Here is a 19,252-nt window from a genome sequence, read left to right as displayed (position 1 = left end):
AAGGTGAAAGAAAGAATAGACTTACTTTGAGTATTTCCAGAGTACAATATTAGGATTAGTGGGTAGAAGTTATAGGAAGGTAGATTATATACACATTATCTCAATATATTACACAAAAGAGTAGATAGAATATGATCCCATTTACTAAATAGGCAAAACTAATCTAAGATGGAAAGAAGTCAGAATTTCTGGAGAAGTGGGGGAGGGCATTTACTGGGAGAGAGCATTAGGGAACTGTGTGGGGTGATGGTAATACTTTATTCTTTCTAAGGGGTTGGGTTATATAAGTGTATGGATTTGTCAAAAATCAACAAATGCAGGCGAGATTTTTGCATTTCAGTATAAGTAAATTTTACTCAAAAAGGAATATCTGGTTAATGATATACATGCTGAAATATTTAGAGGGAAATACACTGATGTCTGCAATTTACTTTGAAGAGCGTGAAATTAGTGGATGGATGGAAGAATGGCTAGATGGATAGACAAGCGATAAAGTAGAGCACATTCAGAGAGATCTAATAATTTGCCTGTGCTTCTATGGCAAGTAAGCTGCAAATACGTAATTTGAACCCAGTATTCTACTTCTATTATTCCTTTCAGCTTTTGGAAAGAACCAGTGTCATAAGAAGAATTATAGTAATAATAGTATTTATCATCATCATCTATAATACCTATATGTATTGAGCACCTAATTCTATGCTCTCATTTAAACCTCACCACAATCCTATGAAGTATCTTAATGCTTGACACAGAGTAGACAATATTACTGACTGATTAATGAACAGACTAAAATGTTCACAGTTGCTATTACCTTCGTTTACAGATGAGAAAACTAAGGCTCACACTATTTCCAACGTCACACACATATGATAAATTGAAATCTGATCAGTCTGTCTCCAGACTCTGTACTTTTTCTACTATTTCACATAGCACTTGACTCCCAATCATAAAAAAATATGTTGTCAAACATCCCAACAGAAATCACCTTAAGGAAGTTCCCAATTATTATATTTTTATTATAGAAAATATAATAGAAAAACAATTAGGCTTCTTATTATCAATAGAATAGAGATGTGTACTTTTGTGATTTTCTCAAAAACGGATATAAACATAATTCTAATATAAAATTCAAAAGGAAACTGGAACACTCCAGGAACAGCTTTAACCTGATTTTGGACAGTAGTTCTCCTCTATCTGCACAGTCCACACTGACTTGTCGAATAAGTTCATGAAATACTGTATTGTAAATGGTCTGTTCCTTCTTCAATATATGTAGTAGTTTGTGCATCTGGCAGAAGATAAGTAAGTTAATTAGCGTGTATTACAGTCTTGTCAGTAAAACCATTTTAAGAGTTAAGGTCTTTACATGTGAATGAGCTTTAGAGACACCTTGATTGATTTATTTCACTTACATTTTCCTTTATAAATATATATACAAAATGATATATTATTTTTAAAAATCTGTGTCTAATCATACATCTCTTTATATGATGCACCGAGAAGGCCACAGTATCTCTCCTATGGTATACCTGCCAAAATACTAAACCTGAATCAAATCGTGAGTACTCCTACAAATCAAACAAACCCAAACGGAGGAACATTCTATAGAATAACTCTTCTCTGTTCTTCCAAATATCAAGGTCAAAAAATGCAAAGAACTGTTTTATAGTTGTCTAAAGTAACATGACAAATAAAAGCACTGTGTGATCCTGGGATCCTGAAACAGAGGGGGAAATAGCTGTAAAAAGCCAATATAGGGATAATTGATAAATTTGAACATGGACTGTCACCAATGTCAAATTTCCTGATTTTGATAACTGTATTATAGATACGTAAAAGAATGTCCTCATCCATAGGAAGTATACCTGAAATGTTTGGTGGTAAAGAGGCACAATGTCGCCAGCTGGGTCTAAAATGGTTCAGAAAAAACTATATATGGAAAGATATGTAGAGAGGGAGAGAGAATGATAAAGCAAACAGAGCACAATGTAAACAATTGGTGAATCCGTGTAAAGGTTACATAAGAGTGCCTTACATTGAACTTATCTATGTTTTAAATTCTATAAAAATGAAAATTTACAAAACAAAAAAGAAATAGCCTTCATAAAGAAATAAATCTATATCTGTGTAAGACTGAAAGAGCCCTTTCATTAAGCATAAAATAAAAATTATAAGTGATAAGAAAGCACGATTTAATTGGCCATGTTTTTTATTGGTACACAAAATAAGGGTCTTATAATCAATGGTGACTTGTTTTCAATGAAACACAGTAATACGAATAATACAGTTGACTCTTGAACAACACAGAGGTTAGAAACGCAAAACCACCATGCAGTCAAAAGTCCATGTATAACTTTTAACTCCCCAAAAACGTAACTACTAATAGCCTACTGTCGACTGGAAGCCTTACCAAAAATATAAACAGTCAGTTAACACAATTCTGTATGTTGTATGTATTATATACTGTATTCTTACAATAAAGTTAGCTAGAGAAAAGAAAATGTTATTAAGAAAATCATAAGGAAGCGAAAATACATTTAAAGTATTTATTGAAAAGCAACCATGTATAAATGGACTGTGTAGTTCAAACTGTGGTGTTTAAGAGTCAGTTGTACTACCTGAAGCTGAAGCTGAACAATAATGAATATTAACTACAAGTTTATGTGTGTGTGTGTGTGTGTGTGTGTGTGTGTGTGTGTGTGTGTACTTACAAGAAGCAGAGTACAGCATTAGGAATAGAGACAGTGGAAATGTAATGGCTGTGTGCGATGTCAGAGGGATAGTGGATGGGGGAAGGGGGGTTCACACAGTGTGAGGGATACAAATGATAAACGTCTAAGTATTACTTTGTCTTGTGCACCTGAAACTAATAAAAAAAAAAAGTAAAAAAAAAAGTCAGTTGTACTAACAATTAATTATACAGTGATTACCACATGCCAAGCACTGTTCTCAGCCATTTACATTCGTTATGTCATTTTAATCTCCACAACAACCCTATGAGGTAAATATTATTATCATCTCTAATTTACAGAGGAAACTGAGGTACAAATGACTTGCCCAGGTTCACCAGCTAATAAATAGCAGGGCCAAGATGTCAATCCAGGCCTTCCACCACCCAGAGTGCATGCTCTTAACCACTAGGTTATAGTGATCTTGGCAGTTACCTTGGTAGGTCCTGTATATTCCTGATTTTCCACACCAGCCCTCTCTAGCATAGTATCCATCACATCGTTCAGCTTGACCACTTCTACTCTTTTATTAGGTTTCCTAAAAGATTAAGGTGGCAGACTTCTGTAATTAGTGTTATAATAGGTCATCCTCACTCACAAAAAGAATACAATATGCATAAAGAAAATGTATATACTATGGAATATTAATGGTATCTTAAAGCATTAGAATTGTAAGCACAGATCTAGTGGGATATCAGTAATATAGTCTTAAAAAAAAAAAAAAAGAAAAATGCAAATAGTATGATCCTCTCTTTTGTAAACAAAAATAATGCCCACTCCCAAAAAAATACTATTGTGTATGATTGTAAGAACATAGAAAAAATGTGGTGAGATAAACACCAAGCTGTCAATGTTAGTTACTTCACAATGTAAAAGAGGAAAAGGGACAAAGAAGGAAAAAACACAAAAAGACTGTGGCAAAATGGAGTAAAACTGATGGTTAAATGTAGAATACAAAAGTATTTTATATATGATCCAGCAATCCCACTTCTGAGCATTTATCCAAAGAACTGAAACCAAGATCTCAAAGAGATATTAGCACTCCCATGTCCATTGCAGCACTAGTCACAATATGTGGAAACATAGATGTACATCGATGGATGAATGGATAAAGAAAATGTGGTATATACAGATACCGGAATATTATTCTGCCTTAAAAAAGAAGAAAATTCTGCAATATGCAACAACATGGATGAACCAAAGGATGTCATGCTAAGTGAAATAAGACAGTTACCGAAGTACAAATACTGCATGATTCCACTTACATAAGGTATCTAAAACAGTCAAACTCATAGAATTATAGAGGAGAAAGGTGGTTTCCAGGATCTGGTGGGAGAGGGAAATGGGAAATTGCTAATAAACAGGCAAAAAAGTTTCAGTTATGCAAGGTAAGCTCTACAGATCTGCTATTCAACATTGTACCTATAGTTAACTGTATTATATACTTAAAAATTTGTTAAGAGGGTAGAGCTTATGTTAAGTGTTCTTACCACAATAAAATAAAATAAAAAGCAATGTAAAGAATTTTAAAACTATAAAAAATAGCATTTTATAGTACTTAAATATTATAAATATGTAAAAATTGAATATGCAATTGGACAAATGAAAACACTGATTAGATGATAGAATTGTGGCAATTATTGTCTTGGGTTTCTGCTGTCATTTTAATTTTCGCACGCGCGCGTGTGTGTAATAAAGTACCAAGAAAAAGGAATATATATGTATATAGTTATTCTTTCTAAAAAACACTTTCAAAAATAAACTCTACTTACATGGATGGGAAGACCAACAGCCTATTTTCACTATCTGTGAGGAGAGTAGTATATTTGCTGCAATCAATATGACAGGTAAATGTTATTATAAGAAAATTATCTGGCCTGTTTATTACTTATCACAACATGATAAACTTAAGACCTCATGGGATTGAGAAGCTTGAAGGCAACCAGAAAGGTCTACCATTTTGCACATAAAATCATACTTAAATAGTCTTAGACATCTACAGACACAGATATAATGATATTTATCATATTTGAAACATTTTTTAGTAAAGGAGCTTTAATCACATTCCTTAATATGTCACAATATGAAAATTTCCTTGATTCGTTATAAAGAGCTTTTTCAAAGGTGGAAGGATGTGCTAAGAACTCGTAAGTCAACTAAGTGACCAAATAGGTTATAAAATGAGTAAGAAGCAGAGATGAAACTAGAACATAATTTTCCTGACTCCCAGCCATATCTGTCCTCTGAAAGTACTTGTTTACACCTAAATGACTATCACAATAAAAACCACATAGTAATCCTTTAATTCATTATTACTTATATATCTTTTTTCTTCCCCTAGTTAATAAGCATTTCTTTTGGTCTCCAACTTACTCTTCAATAGTTTAAGTGTGTGTGTGTGTGTGTGTGTGTGTGTGTGTGTGTGTGTGTGTATTAAAGCAAATGAAGCACCTAGTGAGTCAGGATAGAGGGTATATGGGAGTTCCTTGTTCTATTATGCAACTTATTTATAATTTTGAAATTATATAAAAATTAAAAGTTACCGCAAAAATGAGTTCTACTTAGTTCTCTTTGGCAAAATATTGTTCTGAAACTCACCGTCATAAGGAACTGCCATATAATATAATGTACTAGATATGGTAAAAAGAGTGACAGCCTTAGCCCAAAGTTCTAGTTTTTTAAACTATGAAACATTCAAGTGTTGTTTCGGAAAATAAAAGCAAGATCCCATTTTCAATCCCATAAACAGGAATCAAAGAAAACTAGGCATGAGTGCTAAGTCATAGAATCATGCACTATGAGAATCCAGTTTATGGGGCTATTTTCCATTGTCTCCATGGTAATTGCTCAGAACCATTCCCAAAGAGGCATAGTCAAGCATTCAGAATAAAGACCTTTTTTTTCCTAATTAAAATTAAACAGTAGGAAAAGACAGAGAACAATTTAATCACTGAAATCCTAAACTTTTTCAAGTAAGACTTTTTCATTAGTTTCTTAAATTAAAACTATTTTAAAAAATTGTATTAGGATGGTTGGCCACGTTTCCTCATTTCAGTGCAAATATTGACTAGGAACATGAATGAACTGTGTCCATATTCCTCTATGTCTGGGAAGCAGGAAACAGTGCAACTTATCAGATAATCAGTATATACTATAGTACTCACTCATCGTAACACTCCAAACCTGAGACTCCTATATTTGACACAATATGAAATTCTTCAGGAATCAAAGTATCGGTTAGTTTCTTTGGCTAAAAAAGAAAGAATAAGAATGAAAACATTAGTAGATGAAAAAAACTGATTTGCACAAATTCTAACTCCTGTCCCAAAGGAACACTATTTATTAAGAGATTTTGATGAGGAAAATGACCATGTTAGTAATATGAGACAAGGCAAGTAGTAAAAAACTTAGCAGAGCACACATTTAAAACAAACACCAGGAATTACAGAATAACCTTGGTTTGAGTATTAGTTACAGGTGTCCCATATACTATTCAGAAATCCATTGACTGACTCTTTAAAATTTAGTAGTTTAAAATGCACCTTAGCAACATCCCCAAAATAAGAATTCCACAACTTTAAACTGTAGATTTCTTAAAAAAAAAAAAAAAATAGTCTCCTATACTGTATTTTCTAGATTAAAGTGAATAAATGTAGTGTGAAAAGTGGCTTAAAATATCTTTGATCTTTTCTCACTAAATACGCTTTTCTAGAAATAAAAGTGCTGTGAAAACTGATAGGCAATGCAGGTTGTTGCTATCATACAACACTGCTTTATATTTCGAGGAATATTTTCTTTAAAAAGTAGAGAGAAGGAGAGGAAATTATTAGTCAAATATTTTATTTACCTTACGCGGCACAATGACGCCCTCACGTGACTCTACGGAATGGTCCGAATGTGGGGGACAAAGTGTACTCTCCCTTGTCTCTCCTTTAACATATTTAACATCATACAGAAAAGAAATATCCCTAAAAAAATAAAAATACATATTTACAAAATCAATTTTGTCTGGCTATTGGATAAGAGTGGGTAAAGTCCACACACATCCTTCACGTGGGTAAAAAGGGGCACACAACTGGTCTCCCTTCCTCATACTTTACGAAGGCTGAGGCGTTAGAGACGACGTCCGCCACCGTCTTCCCTTCTCCACTTCAGATTTCTCACTCACATCACAAATTCTTCCTTTCCTTCAATCTCGGGTTAAGATATATTCTCTTCCTCAGTGTTATTTCCTCCACTTATGTCCTTGATTTCATCGTTGCCCACATCCTCGGGGACCTCATTCCATCAATCATAACCTCTGTGTAACCCCTTCTATTGGAACATTCCCCTTGGTCTATAACTCAGGTCTTTCCCCTGCTAAAAATCTTCCCTGACCATGCATTGCCATGTTACCATCATTTATCTACCGTGTTTCCTGGAAAATAAAACCTAGCTGGACCATCAGCTCTAACGCGTCTTTTGAAGCAAAAATTAATATAAGACCTGGTCTCATATAACACCAGGTATTATATTATATAAGACCCGGTATATTATATTATATTATATTATATTATATTATATTATATTATATTATATTATATTATATTATATTATATTGACCCGGTCTTATATTAAAATAAGACCAGGTCTTATATTAATTTTTGCTCCAAAAGACGCATTAGAGCTGATGGTCCAGCTAGGTCTTATTTTCGGGGAAACACAGTATCTATCTATCTGCAGGTATCTATCTAATCTAATCTATCTACCTAATCTATTGATATATCTATCACCACCTACAGTTTTGTTAAACATTAGACTTCTCAAAATTCCCCTGCAATCTGACTTCCATCCCCATCTCTCTTCTGAAACCATTCTCCAGAAAGCTGATGGTGGCTTTCCACTGCCAAGTTATCAGTTCTTATCTTCCACTATTTCCCTGGAATATTTTCTAGGGATGGTTACCTCTGTAAAAACACTCTCCTTTGCTGTATCCTCTGTGTTGCTGGACTCTCCAGGGTGTTTTCATCCTAACTACTACTTCTTGCACTTCTATGACTTCCTCCCTACCAAATGGAAATGCTCACCATTCTGTCCGCGTCCCTGTTCTTTCCCTACACTTTCTCCCTTGGCAATGCCATCAAATCTCACCCGATCCTATCTGCTACCTCTAGATACAGCTGGATTCTTCTCCCTCCCTTCTAAGTTTTCACTCTCCTGTATTTACTAATTCTGTCAGCACCTCCCCCTCCTCATCAAAATCTCAGCATCCATAACTGATTCTTTCCCAGCCTTTGCCCTCAAGATCCACCTACTGCTGACACATTAATTTTACATCCACCCTCACATCATCCTAGTGGTCAGTCCTCTTGTCTCTTGCTGATATCAAATCACTATTCCAAGGGGTCATTACTTTTTATGTGGATTCTCAAGTCTCTGGTAGATTCCACATACTTCTGCCAGATTCATCTCCCAATAGCAGTTATAATCATGTCACTACACATAATTTTCAGAGGTCTCTGCCCCTCGCCCCAGGTTAATAGGTACAGCCATTATGGAAAACAGTATGCTGATTCCTCAAAATAAAAAACAGAACTACCATATGTTCCAGCAACTCTACTTCTGGGCATATTGCATATCCAAAAGAAATGAAATCTAGATCTAAGTGAACTCCCAAGTTCACTGCAGCATTATTCACAATAGCCAAGACATAGACACAACCTAAATGTCTGTCAATGAATTAATGGATACAGAAAATGTGTGTGTGTGACCAGAATGTTTATTCAGCCTTACAAAAGGAAATCCTGCCATTTGTGACAATATGGGAGAACGTAGAGAACATTATGCTAAGTGAAATAAGCTAGAGAAACACAAATACCACGTGATCTAATATGTGAGAGAGAGAGAGTGGGGGAGGTGAGGGAAATGAGATGTTGGTCAAACAGTACAGTTTCAGTTATGCAAGATGAATGAGTTCTGGAGACCTAATGTACAGCATAGTGATGACAGTTAAAGCTGTCCTGTGCACTTGAAATTTGCTAAGAAAAAAAGTAGAACCAACACAACTGTCCCTCAGTAAAGGGATAGATAAATCAACTGTGATTTATCCATACAATGGAATATAATATATGGAACGAGATTTACATGAATCAACTTGATAAACCTGAAAAACAATGTTGAGTTTAAAAAGGAAACTGCAAAATCATACAATGCTCTGAAGCCATGTATGCAAAAACAATGGTAAATATTGTTTATGGCTACTGACATACGAAACAAAAGTATAAAAACATTCATTGGAACAATATATACTAGCCTCATGATGATGGCTACCTCTGAGAAGGGACAGAGAGAGGGGAAAGGAATGTGGGGTGGGGATCTAGAAGTATCTGTAATGTTTTATTTCTCTCACTAAAACTATCTGCAGGAAAATAACAAATTTGCTAAGAGAACAGATCTTAATCTTCTACACACACACACACACACACACACACACACACACACACACGGCAACTATGTAGAGGTAATGGACTAGCTTGATTGTGGTGATCTTGTAACAATGTATACATTTATCAAAACATCAACCTGTACACCTTAAACATATACAATTTTTATGTGTTAGATATCTAAATGAAGTGTTTGGTTTTTTTTAAAGCTGCTTGCAGGACGATGTGACATCAGTTTCTATCACACCAATAACTGCTAAGTTGACCAATATAACTTTGTTAGCTAAAAACAATGAATACTTCACATATGTACATCCTTCTAAAGGAAAAGCTTAGTTTGGTTACTGTCATTCAAATTTTCTCAGAGTAATTTTAGGAGTCTTCTGTGTTTCTATTATTTAATGATTGGGTATTTTACTTTATTTTTAGGTGAAACAAGTTTTATTTATTTGTTGGAATATAGTTTTTCATTAAAAATAGATATGTTTTATTTCTCTTAAACTCTTGTAGTAAACCACCTTCTTATACTTTTCTGGAGAATCTATTTTTATTTAAACCACCCCCTCCCAAAAAAAACACCTTTGAAGCTTAGCCATAACATAAAAAATAAATTTTATTAGACTTTAAAAAACTCTTCAGCCCCCACATTACCAAACTGAGTTCATACTTCAATTTTTTCTCCAAAACAATGGTTATGTGCATAAACAAGTATGCATTTTATCTGAAGTTGTCAGGAAATGAGGTATTTCAGAGGTTACTGATTTTCCAAACAACTGAGGCATGCTTTTTAAGCAATATTAAGTCTTTCTGAAATGTATTTAAAACTTTGTGGCTTTCTTAAGCAGATTATATATAACATGATATAGTCTTTTCTTGATAATTCAGGTAATGTTATGAAGCAAAGAGCTTCTTGAGGACTGTCTGGTTATGTTCCTGAAGACTAGCACAGGGCTCAACATACAGTTGGCCCTGATGTGTGCTGGATACCCTCTTTGGATTGGAGAGGTTGGGAAGTGCTTTCCCAGACATCCTTGTAGCGAGGATTCTAGCTGTGAATGAAGTTCCACACGTAGATGCACTTTTGCAAGATTTGGGAGGTAAAAGTGAGGCAAAAGCCATTTTCTTGCCATGCTTCAGCTGATTCTGTGAGCAACATCATGGAAAAGTGGTTTTCCTGAAGCAATATTCCAGAATCCATGCTCCAGTTACCCAAGTCGAGAGAGGCAGTGCAGTAACAGCAGCAGCAGCAGCAGCAGTGACAACTTCTTTATTTCAGTTTCTTGATCCTTGGATCACAACTAAGGAGGTATTTTTTTATTGTGATATAATTCACATACCATAAAATTCACCCTTTTAAAGAGTACAATTTGAAGTTTTTACTATATTAACAAGTTTTTAGTATATTCACAACTTATAAGTATTTAGTGTATTAACGAAGTTGTGTAACTTTCACCAGTACCTAATTCCAGAATATTTTCATCACACCAAAAAGAAACCCTTTACCCATTAGCAGCAATTTCACCACTCTCCTCACCCCCCCACCCATTTGTCTCTACAAATTTGCCCATTCTGGACATTTCATATAAACAGAAACATACAATACATACCCTTTTTTGACTTTTCACTTAGCGTAATATTTTCAAGGTTCATCAATGTTGTAGTATTGTGTTTCCCTGAAAATAAGACCTAGCTGGACAATCAGCTCTAACGCATCTTTTGGAGCAAAAAGGTCTTATAATAAAATAAAACCGGGTCTATAACATAACACAACACAACACAACACAACACAACACAACACATCACATCACATCACATCACATCACATCACATAATATAACATAATATAATATAATATAATATAATATAATATATAATACAGGGTCTTATATTAATTTTTGCTCCAAAGGATGCATTAGAGCTGACTATCCAACTAGGTCTTATTTTTGGGGAAACATGCTATGTACTAATATGTTATTCCTTTTTATGGCTGAGTAATATTCCATAGCATAAATATACCATATTTTGTTTACCCTTTCATCAATTGATGGACAGACAGTTGAGTTGTTTCTGCTTTTTAGCTATATGAATAATGTTGCCATGAATATTCACGTCAAGTTTTTGTGTAGATAGATATTTTCAATTCTTTTGGGTATGTACCTAGGAGTAGAATTACTGGGTCATATAGTAACTCTCTGTTTAACTTTTTGAGGAAGGGCTAAACTGTTTTCCAAAGAGGCTGCACCATTTTACATTCCCACGAGCAATGGATGACATTTCCAATTTCTCTACATCCTCCCAAACACGTGTTATTGTCCAATTCATTATTATGGCCATCCTAGTGGGTGTGAGATGCGACCTCATTGTGGTTTGATTTGCATTTCCTTATGGCTAATGAAGTTGAGCATCTTTTTGTGTGCTTATTGGCTATTTTTATCTTCTTTGGACAAATGTCTAATCAAGGAGACATACTTTTGAACTCTTGTGGCAGCCTTGGGGGCAGTAGCCTCAATGAGGAGTTAATTCCATCCTGTTGTGGGAGTTATTCTCAAGGCATTGCTTCACACCTGCTCCTTTGGCCCTTCTAACAATTTTTATTTTTTTTCAGTAACAGTTGGCATCCCTTCCAACAATTTTTTCAATACTCAATTTCCTGCTTAAAATATCTAGAGTGTTTTATTTTCTACACTGAACTTTGACTGATGGAGCCATCAAAAATACTACTCAGAGGCTATTTGCTTGGTTGTTTTGTATTTTCCTGCTTTGCTCTGAATATTTAAGGCTCTGTTAAACAAGTTACCTCTTGTTATGAATACTAGTAGTCATGCATACATGTATTAATTTTGTACTGGTGCCAACACCAATTACCACAAATTTAACAGCTTAAACAAACCCCGGATTTATTATCTTATAGTTCAGTAGGTCAGAAGTCCAACACAGGCCTCACTGGGATAAAATCAAGGTGCTGACAGGGCTATCTATGTCCCTTTCTGGATGCTCTAGGGAAGGATTTGATTTTCTGGTCATTTGAGTTGTTAACAAAATTCATTTCCTTGTGGTTCTAGGATTGAGATCCCTGCTTCCTTGATGGTTGTCAGCTGAGGGCCATTCCCAGTGGCCAATAGCAATTCTTAGCCTATTTCCTTTCCTCCTCCATCTTCAAAGCCAGCAATGGCAGGCTGAGTGGCTCTCATATTTTGAATCTGTCTTCCTTCTTCTGTCTCATCTTTGACCCATTCAACTGCTTTCCTTTCCACTTTTAAAGACTCAGGCAATTAATTTGGATGCATTCTGATTCTCTCCATCTCAAGGTCCTTAACCTTAATCACATTTCCTAAGTAAAGTTCCATGTCAAGTTCCAAGGATTACAGTGAGGACATTTGTCGGGGAGGCCATTATCCTGTCCAACACAATACAGATCTTAACTTTTTAAAAATTCCAATTCAGAAGTCATTTGAAATTAAAACTTTAATGTCACATTAAAAGTTTATTGTCATAGTGAGATATGGCTAATTATTTTTTCAAAGTACTTCAAACATTTCATAATTACTAATTATTCCTATTAATAATTGTAACAATGATCTGAAGGCATAAAATAAAGTATACTTTATGACACTAAAGATGCACGACACAAAAGTCAATAGCCCATGTTTCTGCCACTTTTTCTAGCACAGAGATATAGTTGAGTAAGAACACCTTATATTTAAATGTGCTGTACAGTTTTACAAGTGCTCTTCCATCCATTATTTCACTTGTTCTTTCTATATCCTTGGGAGGTACACAAAATAGAGCAAGTCTAGTATTCCCTTCTTAAAAATGAGAAAATGTAACTCAGGAAGATGAGAAAACCTACCCAAGTATTAGTAAGTTTAAACATTTCTTTCAGATTAAGTGATATTTCAGTAAGAAGCATGCAGGGAGTAAATTGATAAATGGACCATACATAGAAAATAAGCAGGTCATATACTTCAGAGGAAAATGCTGACATTTAGAATATTTTTAGGAGTGATATAAAACCAACAAATAGTATTTGCTGACTTGATCTGAAACAGTGTAAAGGTTAAGGATTCACTTTGAGGAAAACCAAGGATTAAGCACTTGTTTTTCAAGGTTTTCCATATCTTGAAGCTATGCTACCTAGCTCTTCTCAGATATACAAATAAAAGAGGCACTAAAGTTATTCTGCCTGTCTGATCTTGTCCCTTTTACTAGGGTACAACAAGGAATAGGAGAGCAAGAGGACAAGTACACAAAGGCATGCGAAAAGAAAATTTAAACTAAAAGCAAGTTCAGCCAGCACCTATTGCCACCCTACTTACAATAAGCATACACAAAAAGGTGGCGCTGTACCCTCTTCAGATTATATTGTGATTCATCAAAGATATTGCAAGCTTGAAAATTTCTGATTCTATGATTTCTCCAATTCTGCCCATTCAGAAAATCATGAGAAAATGACTTTATTCATCTGCATCTACTCCCCACGACACCATCCCCCCCCTTCCCCCCACGATCTATCTTCTTTACCTTCCAGCTCCAGTTAGGGAAACGGGATGGTCAATCAGATATCTGAACTTATTCCTTCGAATAGGATGCTGCCAAACATGGTCAACAGAGCGCGGGAGGGTACCCTGGGAAAAAGCAAAAACAGGAATACACAGCAGAGGGCGCACTAGTCAAACGAAATCTATTCTTGATCGGTCTGAGTACGTACATTACCGGCATTTTATTCTACAGAAAAGAGAAAGCAAACTTCCTACTCAATACTATGGAGAAAGACTGAAACTAGAAAAGTTCAATATAGTGAAAGAAAAATATCAAGACTAAGAGTAGTAGTGATCATTCAGGTAAATCACATAAAAAAACAAGTTAATGGAAATACTCAAGCATTTCCTTGGAAACATTCGTGCAAAAGATTTTAGCTTTCAATATAGGAAATTAATTTTTTTAAATATTTTTCAGACAATCTGGAATATATAACATAAGCTCAATAAATACTTAATGAAATGGACACCAAAAGATAAATGTTTCTAAGTACTTTCCATACGTATATACTCACCTTAGGGGTTTTAATTTTCTTAGGAGGTAGTAAGTTTTCAGGACAAGGGCCAGCACTGGCTGCACAGGTCAGAGAAAGAAGAACCTCTTCAGGAATGAACTCATTCTGAAGGGAAGGAGGAAGGGGTTTTGAACCATCCATCGTATATTTTTTCTCCTTTAGTTCAGGAAGAAGTCCTAAGGAAATAATGGAAAAGAAAAGCTTACTGTGGTTTTTTGAAGTTAGCTGGAGATTCCCAGGCTGCCTCACCAATCCTATTTGTTTCTAACAGAGGAAACACTGCTTCTGGTTGCCAAGAATAGTAACAGTATTTAAAACACTGAACATCATAGGAAGAAAGAAAAAGAAAAAGAGAGAGACAGAGAGACAGAGAGGGAGGAGAAAAAGAAAGGAAGGAAGGAAGGAAGGAAGGAAGGAAGGAAGGAAGGAAGGAAGGAAAAGAAATAAAGGAAAAGAAAGAAATTCATATTGCCTGCCCTACTCACTTACATCAGACACAGGTTCAAAAACTCAGGCACAAAGATGAACCTCCATTATTCAAAAATCAAAGTTAAAAATTAAATTCATTTCACTTGCTCAATGAACTGCGACAGCCTTATAATGATGGGATTCTCTAGTTACCCTTTGATATGAAAATGACAAAAGCAACTTTCCTCAAAACTGTGCAATCACATAGTAAACTTTTTTCTCTGTAAGATAAGAATAATTGCATTAAATTGGGACATTTACAGAGTGGAAAGGATCTGCACTGCGTTGAAAGCAAAAGTAGAATTGGGATTGTTGGAAATGAAGAAAGTGGAATAATCTGAGCAAACTGGTTAACAACAGTACAAAGAGTGTTCTACTCATTCTACTCAGCTTGACAAGGGCAGAGAAGTTATAAAGGTAAGGAGGAGGGTTAATATAGGAAGTCTTCTACGAAGTCAGTCAAGGGGAATCAGGTTGTCACTCTTAGAAGAACTCTCCACTAATCTATGCCCCTCAGAGTATGGTTTGTGTTAATTTCTATAAGGAGGTTATCAGCTTTGATCACCATCAAAACCTCTCAAGTTCACATTACCAAATCTCTATCTGCTGAAAGTTTGGGATGGAGTCAGCGTATCAGAGGAAATAGAAAAAGGGGGGGGAAAAGAAAAAGATTAGGAAGGGCTTTAGCACAATCTCCCCTAAAAACAAGATGCAGGTGAGTTGGAGGAAACTCTAACGTGAGGGTAGGAATGAGTCTGATTCTTATTCTAGTACAGATCTGCATTGATCTGTATATGAATGAAAATCTTAAATAAGGAATTACTTTCATTTAGAATAATTACTACAACCTGATGGAAACTGGTTCCTCACCCGGCACCCAAGAAGTACTATTCAATACAGCTATTGGTATTTAAAATACGGTGAATTTCAACCAATATAAAACCATCAGCGTGTGAAAAAATCTAGTCTTTAGGTGGAGCAGGGAAACAGGACCGACTCAACACAATAAAAGGAATGGTTTTGGATTTTCTTGCAACAAGTGTACGAGAAAAACGAAGCTAAAAAACGAAGTCTCGGATTAAGGACCGTGATTTCTGTCTATGGCCATGATTATTTACGTCTGCGGGGCCCTCGAAAAACTTTACCTGTCTTCTCCTTGAAGGCAGACACTTTTAATTTTGTGTCCTCAGGCGTTGCCGTGGCGGGCGTTTTCGGATGATACATAATAAACAATGCCTCCGACCACTCTCTTTAGCAATTTGAAATATCCTTCTAGAAAGCTAACCTAGAACCAAATCAGCGGCATACGGAACAGGGCTGCCACACTGACCTGCAGGCAAAAAAAAAAAAAAAAAAAAGCGAGAGCGAGCGGGCGAGAGAGACCCGTTAAGAGTCTGTGTTAAAATCGGAGTTGAGAATTCATCTAGCAGGGGTTTTCCGTCTTTCGGGAAGTTTCTGTGTCCCCCTCCGGTCCCCTGACGCGGCTAAGAAGCCCGTGGGTGAGTCAGTCTGCGCCCAGCCCGGGAAGGACGAGCAGGGCCACCCACGGACTGCCGGCATCACCGGTCGGCTCGGTCCCCAAACCCCCCTCAGGTCGCGCCCTCGCGCACGCCAGCTCCACGGACTCGGGTCGGGCAGCGTTCGCACCCTCTCTGCCTCAGAAATGATGGGAAACGGACACTTGCAACCCGGATCCCTAAATTATGTTTCCCGCCAGACGTCTCGCCAACTCGCCTTTGCCCAGAACGTCTGCGTGTCGTCATAGCAACCCAGGACCCTGCGCCTTAGTCGCCCTCAATGGGGGCTGCCTTCGGCGGTGCCGGAGGAGGTGGAGGGAGACAGCTAAGAAACAATCCCCACAGTGCTAGGGGGATTCGATGTGCTTTAAATCTCAGCATAGGTTCGGCAGCGATAGAGAGTGAAAATGTTTAATCGGGCCGTTCTCACAGAACCCGAAACCGTATCGAGCGCGGAGCTTCCGCCCGCAGGCCGGAGGCAGTGCGCAGGCGCGATCCCGGGTCGCATCCCCCTCCCCCAGGGATGCGCTCTCGGGCTCGCGACGAAAGGTTCCGCAGGATTGGGGCAAGCGTCCCTCGAGTGTTTTTTCCATCTCTCTATTCCACTTTTTCGTTGTTTTGCATACTTTTCTAAAACCCAAATTCAGGGGGAAATTGGGTAATCAAAAACTCTGGGTTGCCATCATTTGAGGCTTTACTGCGGATGGGGCCCCTGCCCTTGGCATCTTATCTTGATCAAGTCTTCCTCGGACATTAAGCACCGCCTGTGTAACACGCGGAATACATCCCTAGGTCGAGACACTTTTTGCCTGGGGGTAGGGGAGGAGATTGCACTTTAGACGGAGCCAGCCCAAGTGAAATTGTGGGGTTTTCTTGCTTGAAAACTTGTTCTCTGTAAAGAAGGTGATGGACGCATCCTCACGGAGAAGCTGAGGCCCCGCCCCTTACCGTTCCCAGGGATCATTTTGTGTAAGATGGAGCCTTAATTCCTAATAATGCCGGTGGAATCCCAGTGTCTAGATGCCTCTATTCTGAAAAATAAAATTCAGAAGCAAAGAAAACCTATCCTGTAAAATTGTCATATTCTTTAGTACCAAGTACAGTGCCTGGCACAAACACCTTCAATACGCGATGTTTAAAAATCAAGAAGACAGTTATATCGCTTCTACGTTGATAGACTTAAATCTCTTTTTTCTTTCTGGTTTCCTGGGTAATAGCAATGAGAAATATGGGCAAAATGTTGAAAATGAAAACGTCTCTAAGGCCCCTTTTCATTCTCCTAGTCAAACACCTTGGATGTCTGAGATTTTAGCCTTTAGCCCTGACTCCCATCACCCTCATTTTTCTCTAGATTTCCAGAATTAAAATACACATATTGTTCACCTTTAAGAATTAGCTACCACCAAAACAGGTGATGCAATGCAGGTAGAAGGTAATTTCCCCCCAAAGTTTGCCTTCCACTTTCCTCACTGGTGTGACTGTACATTATAGTTGGGAATCATAATCAAGATACTGAATTTCAGACGTCCCAAAACCCCAGCATCGATTTATATAGGTTTCTTAAGCCTGTAGGTACTACAAGAACAAAGTAACTCATCCTTCATATTCGTAACATCCTTCATATTCTTAACCTTCTCAATTCTTAGTTTTAAAACGTATATAAAGTAGTAAGCACAAGAATAGATGAGAACATAAGGACACTGTAGTAAGACCATTGCTACTGAAGAATACAATTGTTATGCTGTGGAAACCACTCTCCTAATTTTGAATTATACCAAGAGAACCCTAAAACGGAGCAAGATGTAGTATTGAGGTCTTTGATGGAAAATACCATAGCTGAATGCAAGATGAGCAGTTAGAACTTTTCCTTAATAGAAAATACCAGGACATAGTAAAAGTGACAGTCATAGTTATAAATGGGGCTAATTGTGCTGGTTGGTGTTGGCTGACTTCTGAGGCAGCTTAACACCCACACTGCAGTGGGATCCTCCAGGGCTTCAGGTGGACAGATCATTACATCACAAGAGAGACGGTAACGTGTTGACCAGTCATGCCCTCAACTGGGAAAAAAACAGTGGGTGTGCTTTTGTATCAATCTTTTTACCAACTCATTTTCCAGGTGTGTGGGCAGGGATTCAACACGTCTGTGGACACAGAAGCACAGCATGCAAAAGCTCCCTGAAAGAGTCTGAGTGAGTGGGAAGTAGGCCAGAATTTTTTAATGTAACTAAAAAATGAAGGTTATCAATCAGAAATGTTTAAAAAGTGACACTGAGAAATCCACGCACTGCTCAGCCAAACACTTCCCAGGGGCAGCATAGCTTCTAGGATTGCTTCCACACAAACACATCACTAAAACTGAAATGATGCCTGATTGTCCTAATTTTAAGTCATTACTCAATTCATCTAAGTCCTCCTGAGTCCATGTGGCTGTGTCTACAGGAAGAAATATGCTCACAAGTGTCTCTTCAGTGCATAGCATAGTAACTGGCATTTGGTTGATGTAGTCTAGAATAAACTCATCTTTCTCATCAAATAGTAAGTTGGGCTTCCACAGAGAGCAAATTCTGTGACCATTACAACCTGAGTATGTCATACCATGTGCAATTTCTCATGGTATATTCATGAATTGGTATGCTCCTGTTTTATTAATCAGATTCATAAACCTTAATTTGGGTCCAAATGCAAGCTAAGCCTAAAAGGACAGGACCCTAAACTTTAGTAAATTCATCAAGGCAAATTGCCATACTGGGGCTTTGCTCCTAGTGGCAATGAAGTCACTTGGCCCAAGGGGCATGTCTAATTTCTGAAGTGATTTCCCCTTCCCACTCTTCTGGCACTGCAGAGGCAGGCAGATGGGTAGACCCAGACCACAGCAGGTAACCAGAGTTAAGTACTTCTTGGCCTTTACTATGATACAGTTGGCCCTCCATTACTGCAGGTTCCACATCTGCAGATTCAATCAACTGTGTACGGAAAATATTTGGAAAAAAATTACCTTGTTAATGACATGTATTAGGTAGTTAGATCTAGAATGTCTGTATTTCCTGGATATGTTGACTT

General features: G+C 37.1%; 1 protein-coding gene across 1 annotated transcript in view; it reads right to left on the bottom strand.

The window, feature by feature from the left end:
• AXDND1 (axonemal dynein light chain domain containing 1) overlaps positions 1–16,713 on the bottom strand; it is a 54,293-nt gene extending 37,580 nt beyond the window's left edge. The window contains exons 1-8 of the mRNA XM_074322234.2: positions 15,818–16,713; positions 14,205–14,380; positions 13,673–13,776; positions 6,577–6,697; positions 5,894–5,979; positions 4,502–4,558; positions 3,165–3,267; positions 1,167–1,288 (exon numbers count right to left, since the gene is read on the bottom strand). Coding sequence (XP_074178335.2) covers positions 1,167–1,288; positions 3,165–3,267; positions 4,502–4,558; positions 5,894–5,979; positions 6,577–6,697; positions 13,673–13,776; positions 14,205–14,380; positions 15,818–15,896 — 848 coding nt within the window. The 5' untranslated portion in view covers positions 15,897–16,713. The remainder of the gene's footprint in view (positions 1–1,166; positions 1,289–3,164; positions 3,268–4,501; positions 4,559–5,893; positions 5,980–6,576; positions 6,698–13,672; positions 13,777–14,204; positions 14,381–15,817) is intronic.
• Positions 16,714–19,252: the final 2,539 nt, after the last annotated feature.

This window comes from Rhinolophus sinicus, chromosome 11 (genome assembly GCF_057876585.1).
Source record: "Rhinolophus sinicus isolate RSI-liver-muscle chromosome 11, RSI-T2T, whole genome shotgun sequence".
In the NCBI taxonomy this organism is placed as follows: Eukaryota; Metazoa; Chordata; class Mammalia; order Chiroptera; family Rhinolophidae; genus Rhinolophus; species Rhinolophus sinicus.
Note: the sequence above shows the minus strand (reverse complement) of the source record. Positions and strands in the feature narration are given on the sequence as shown.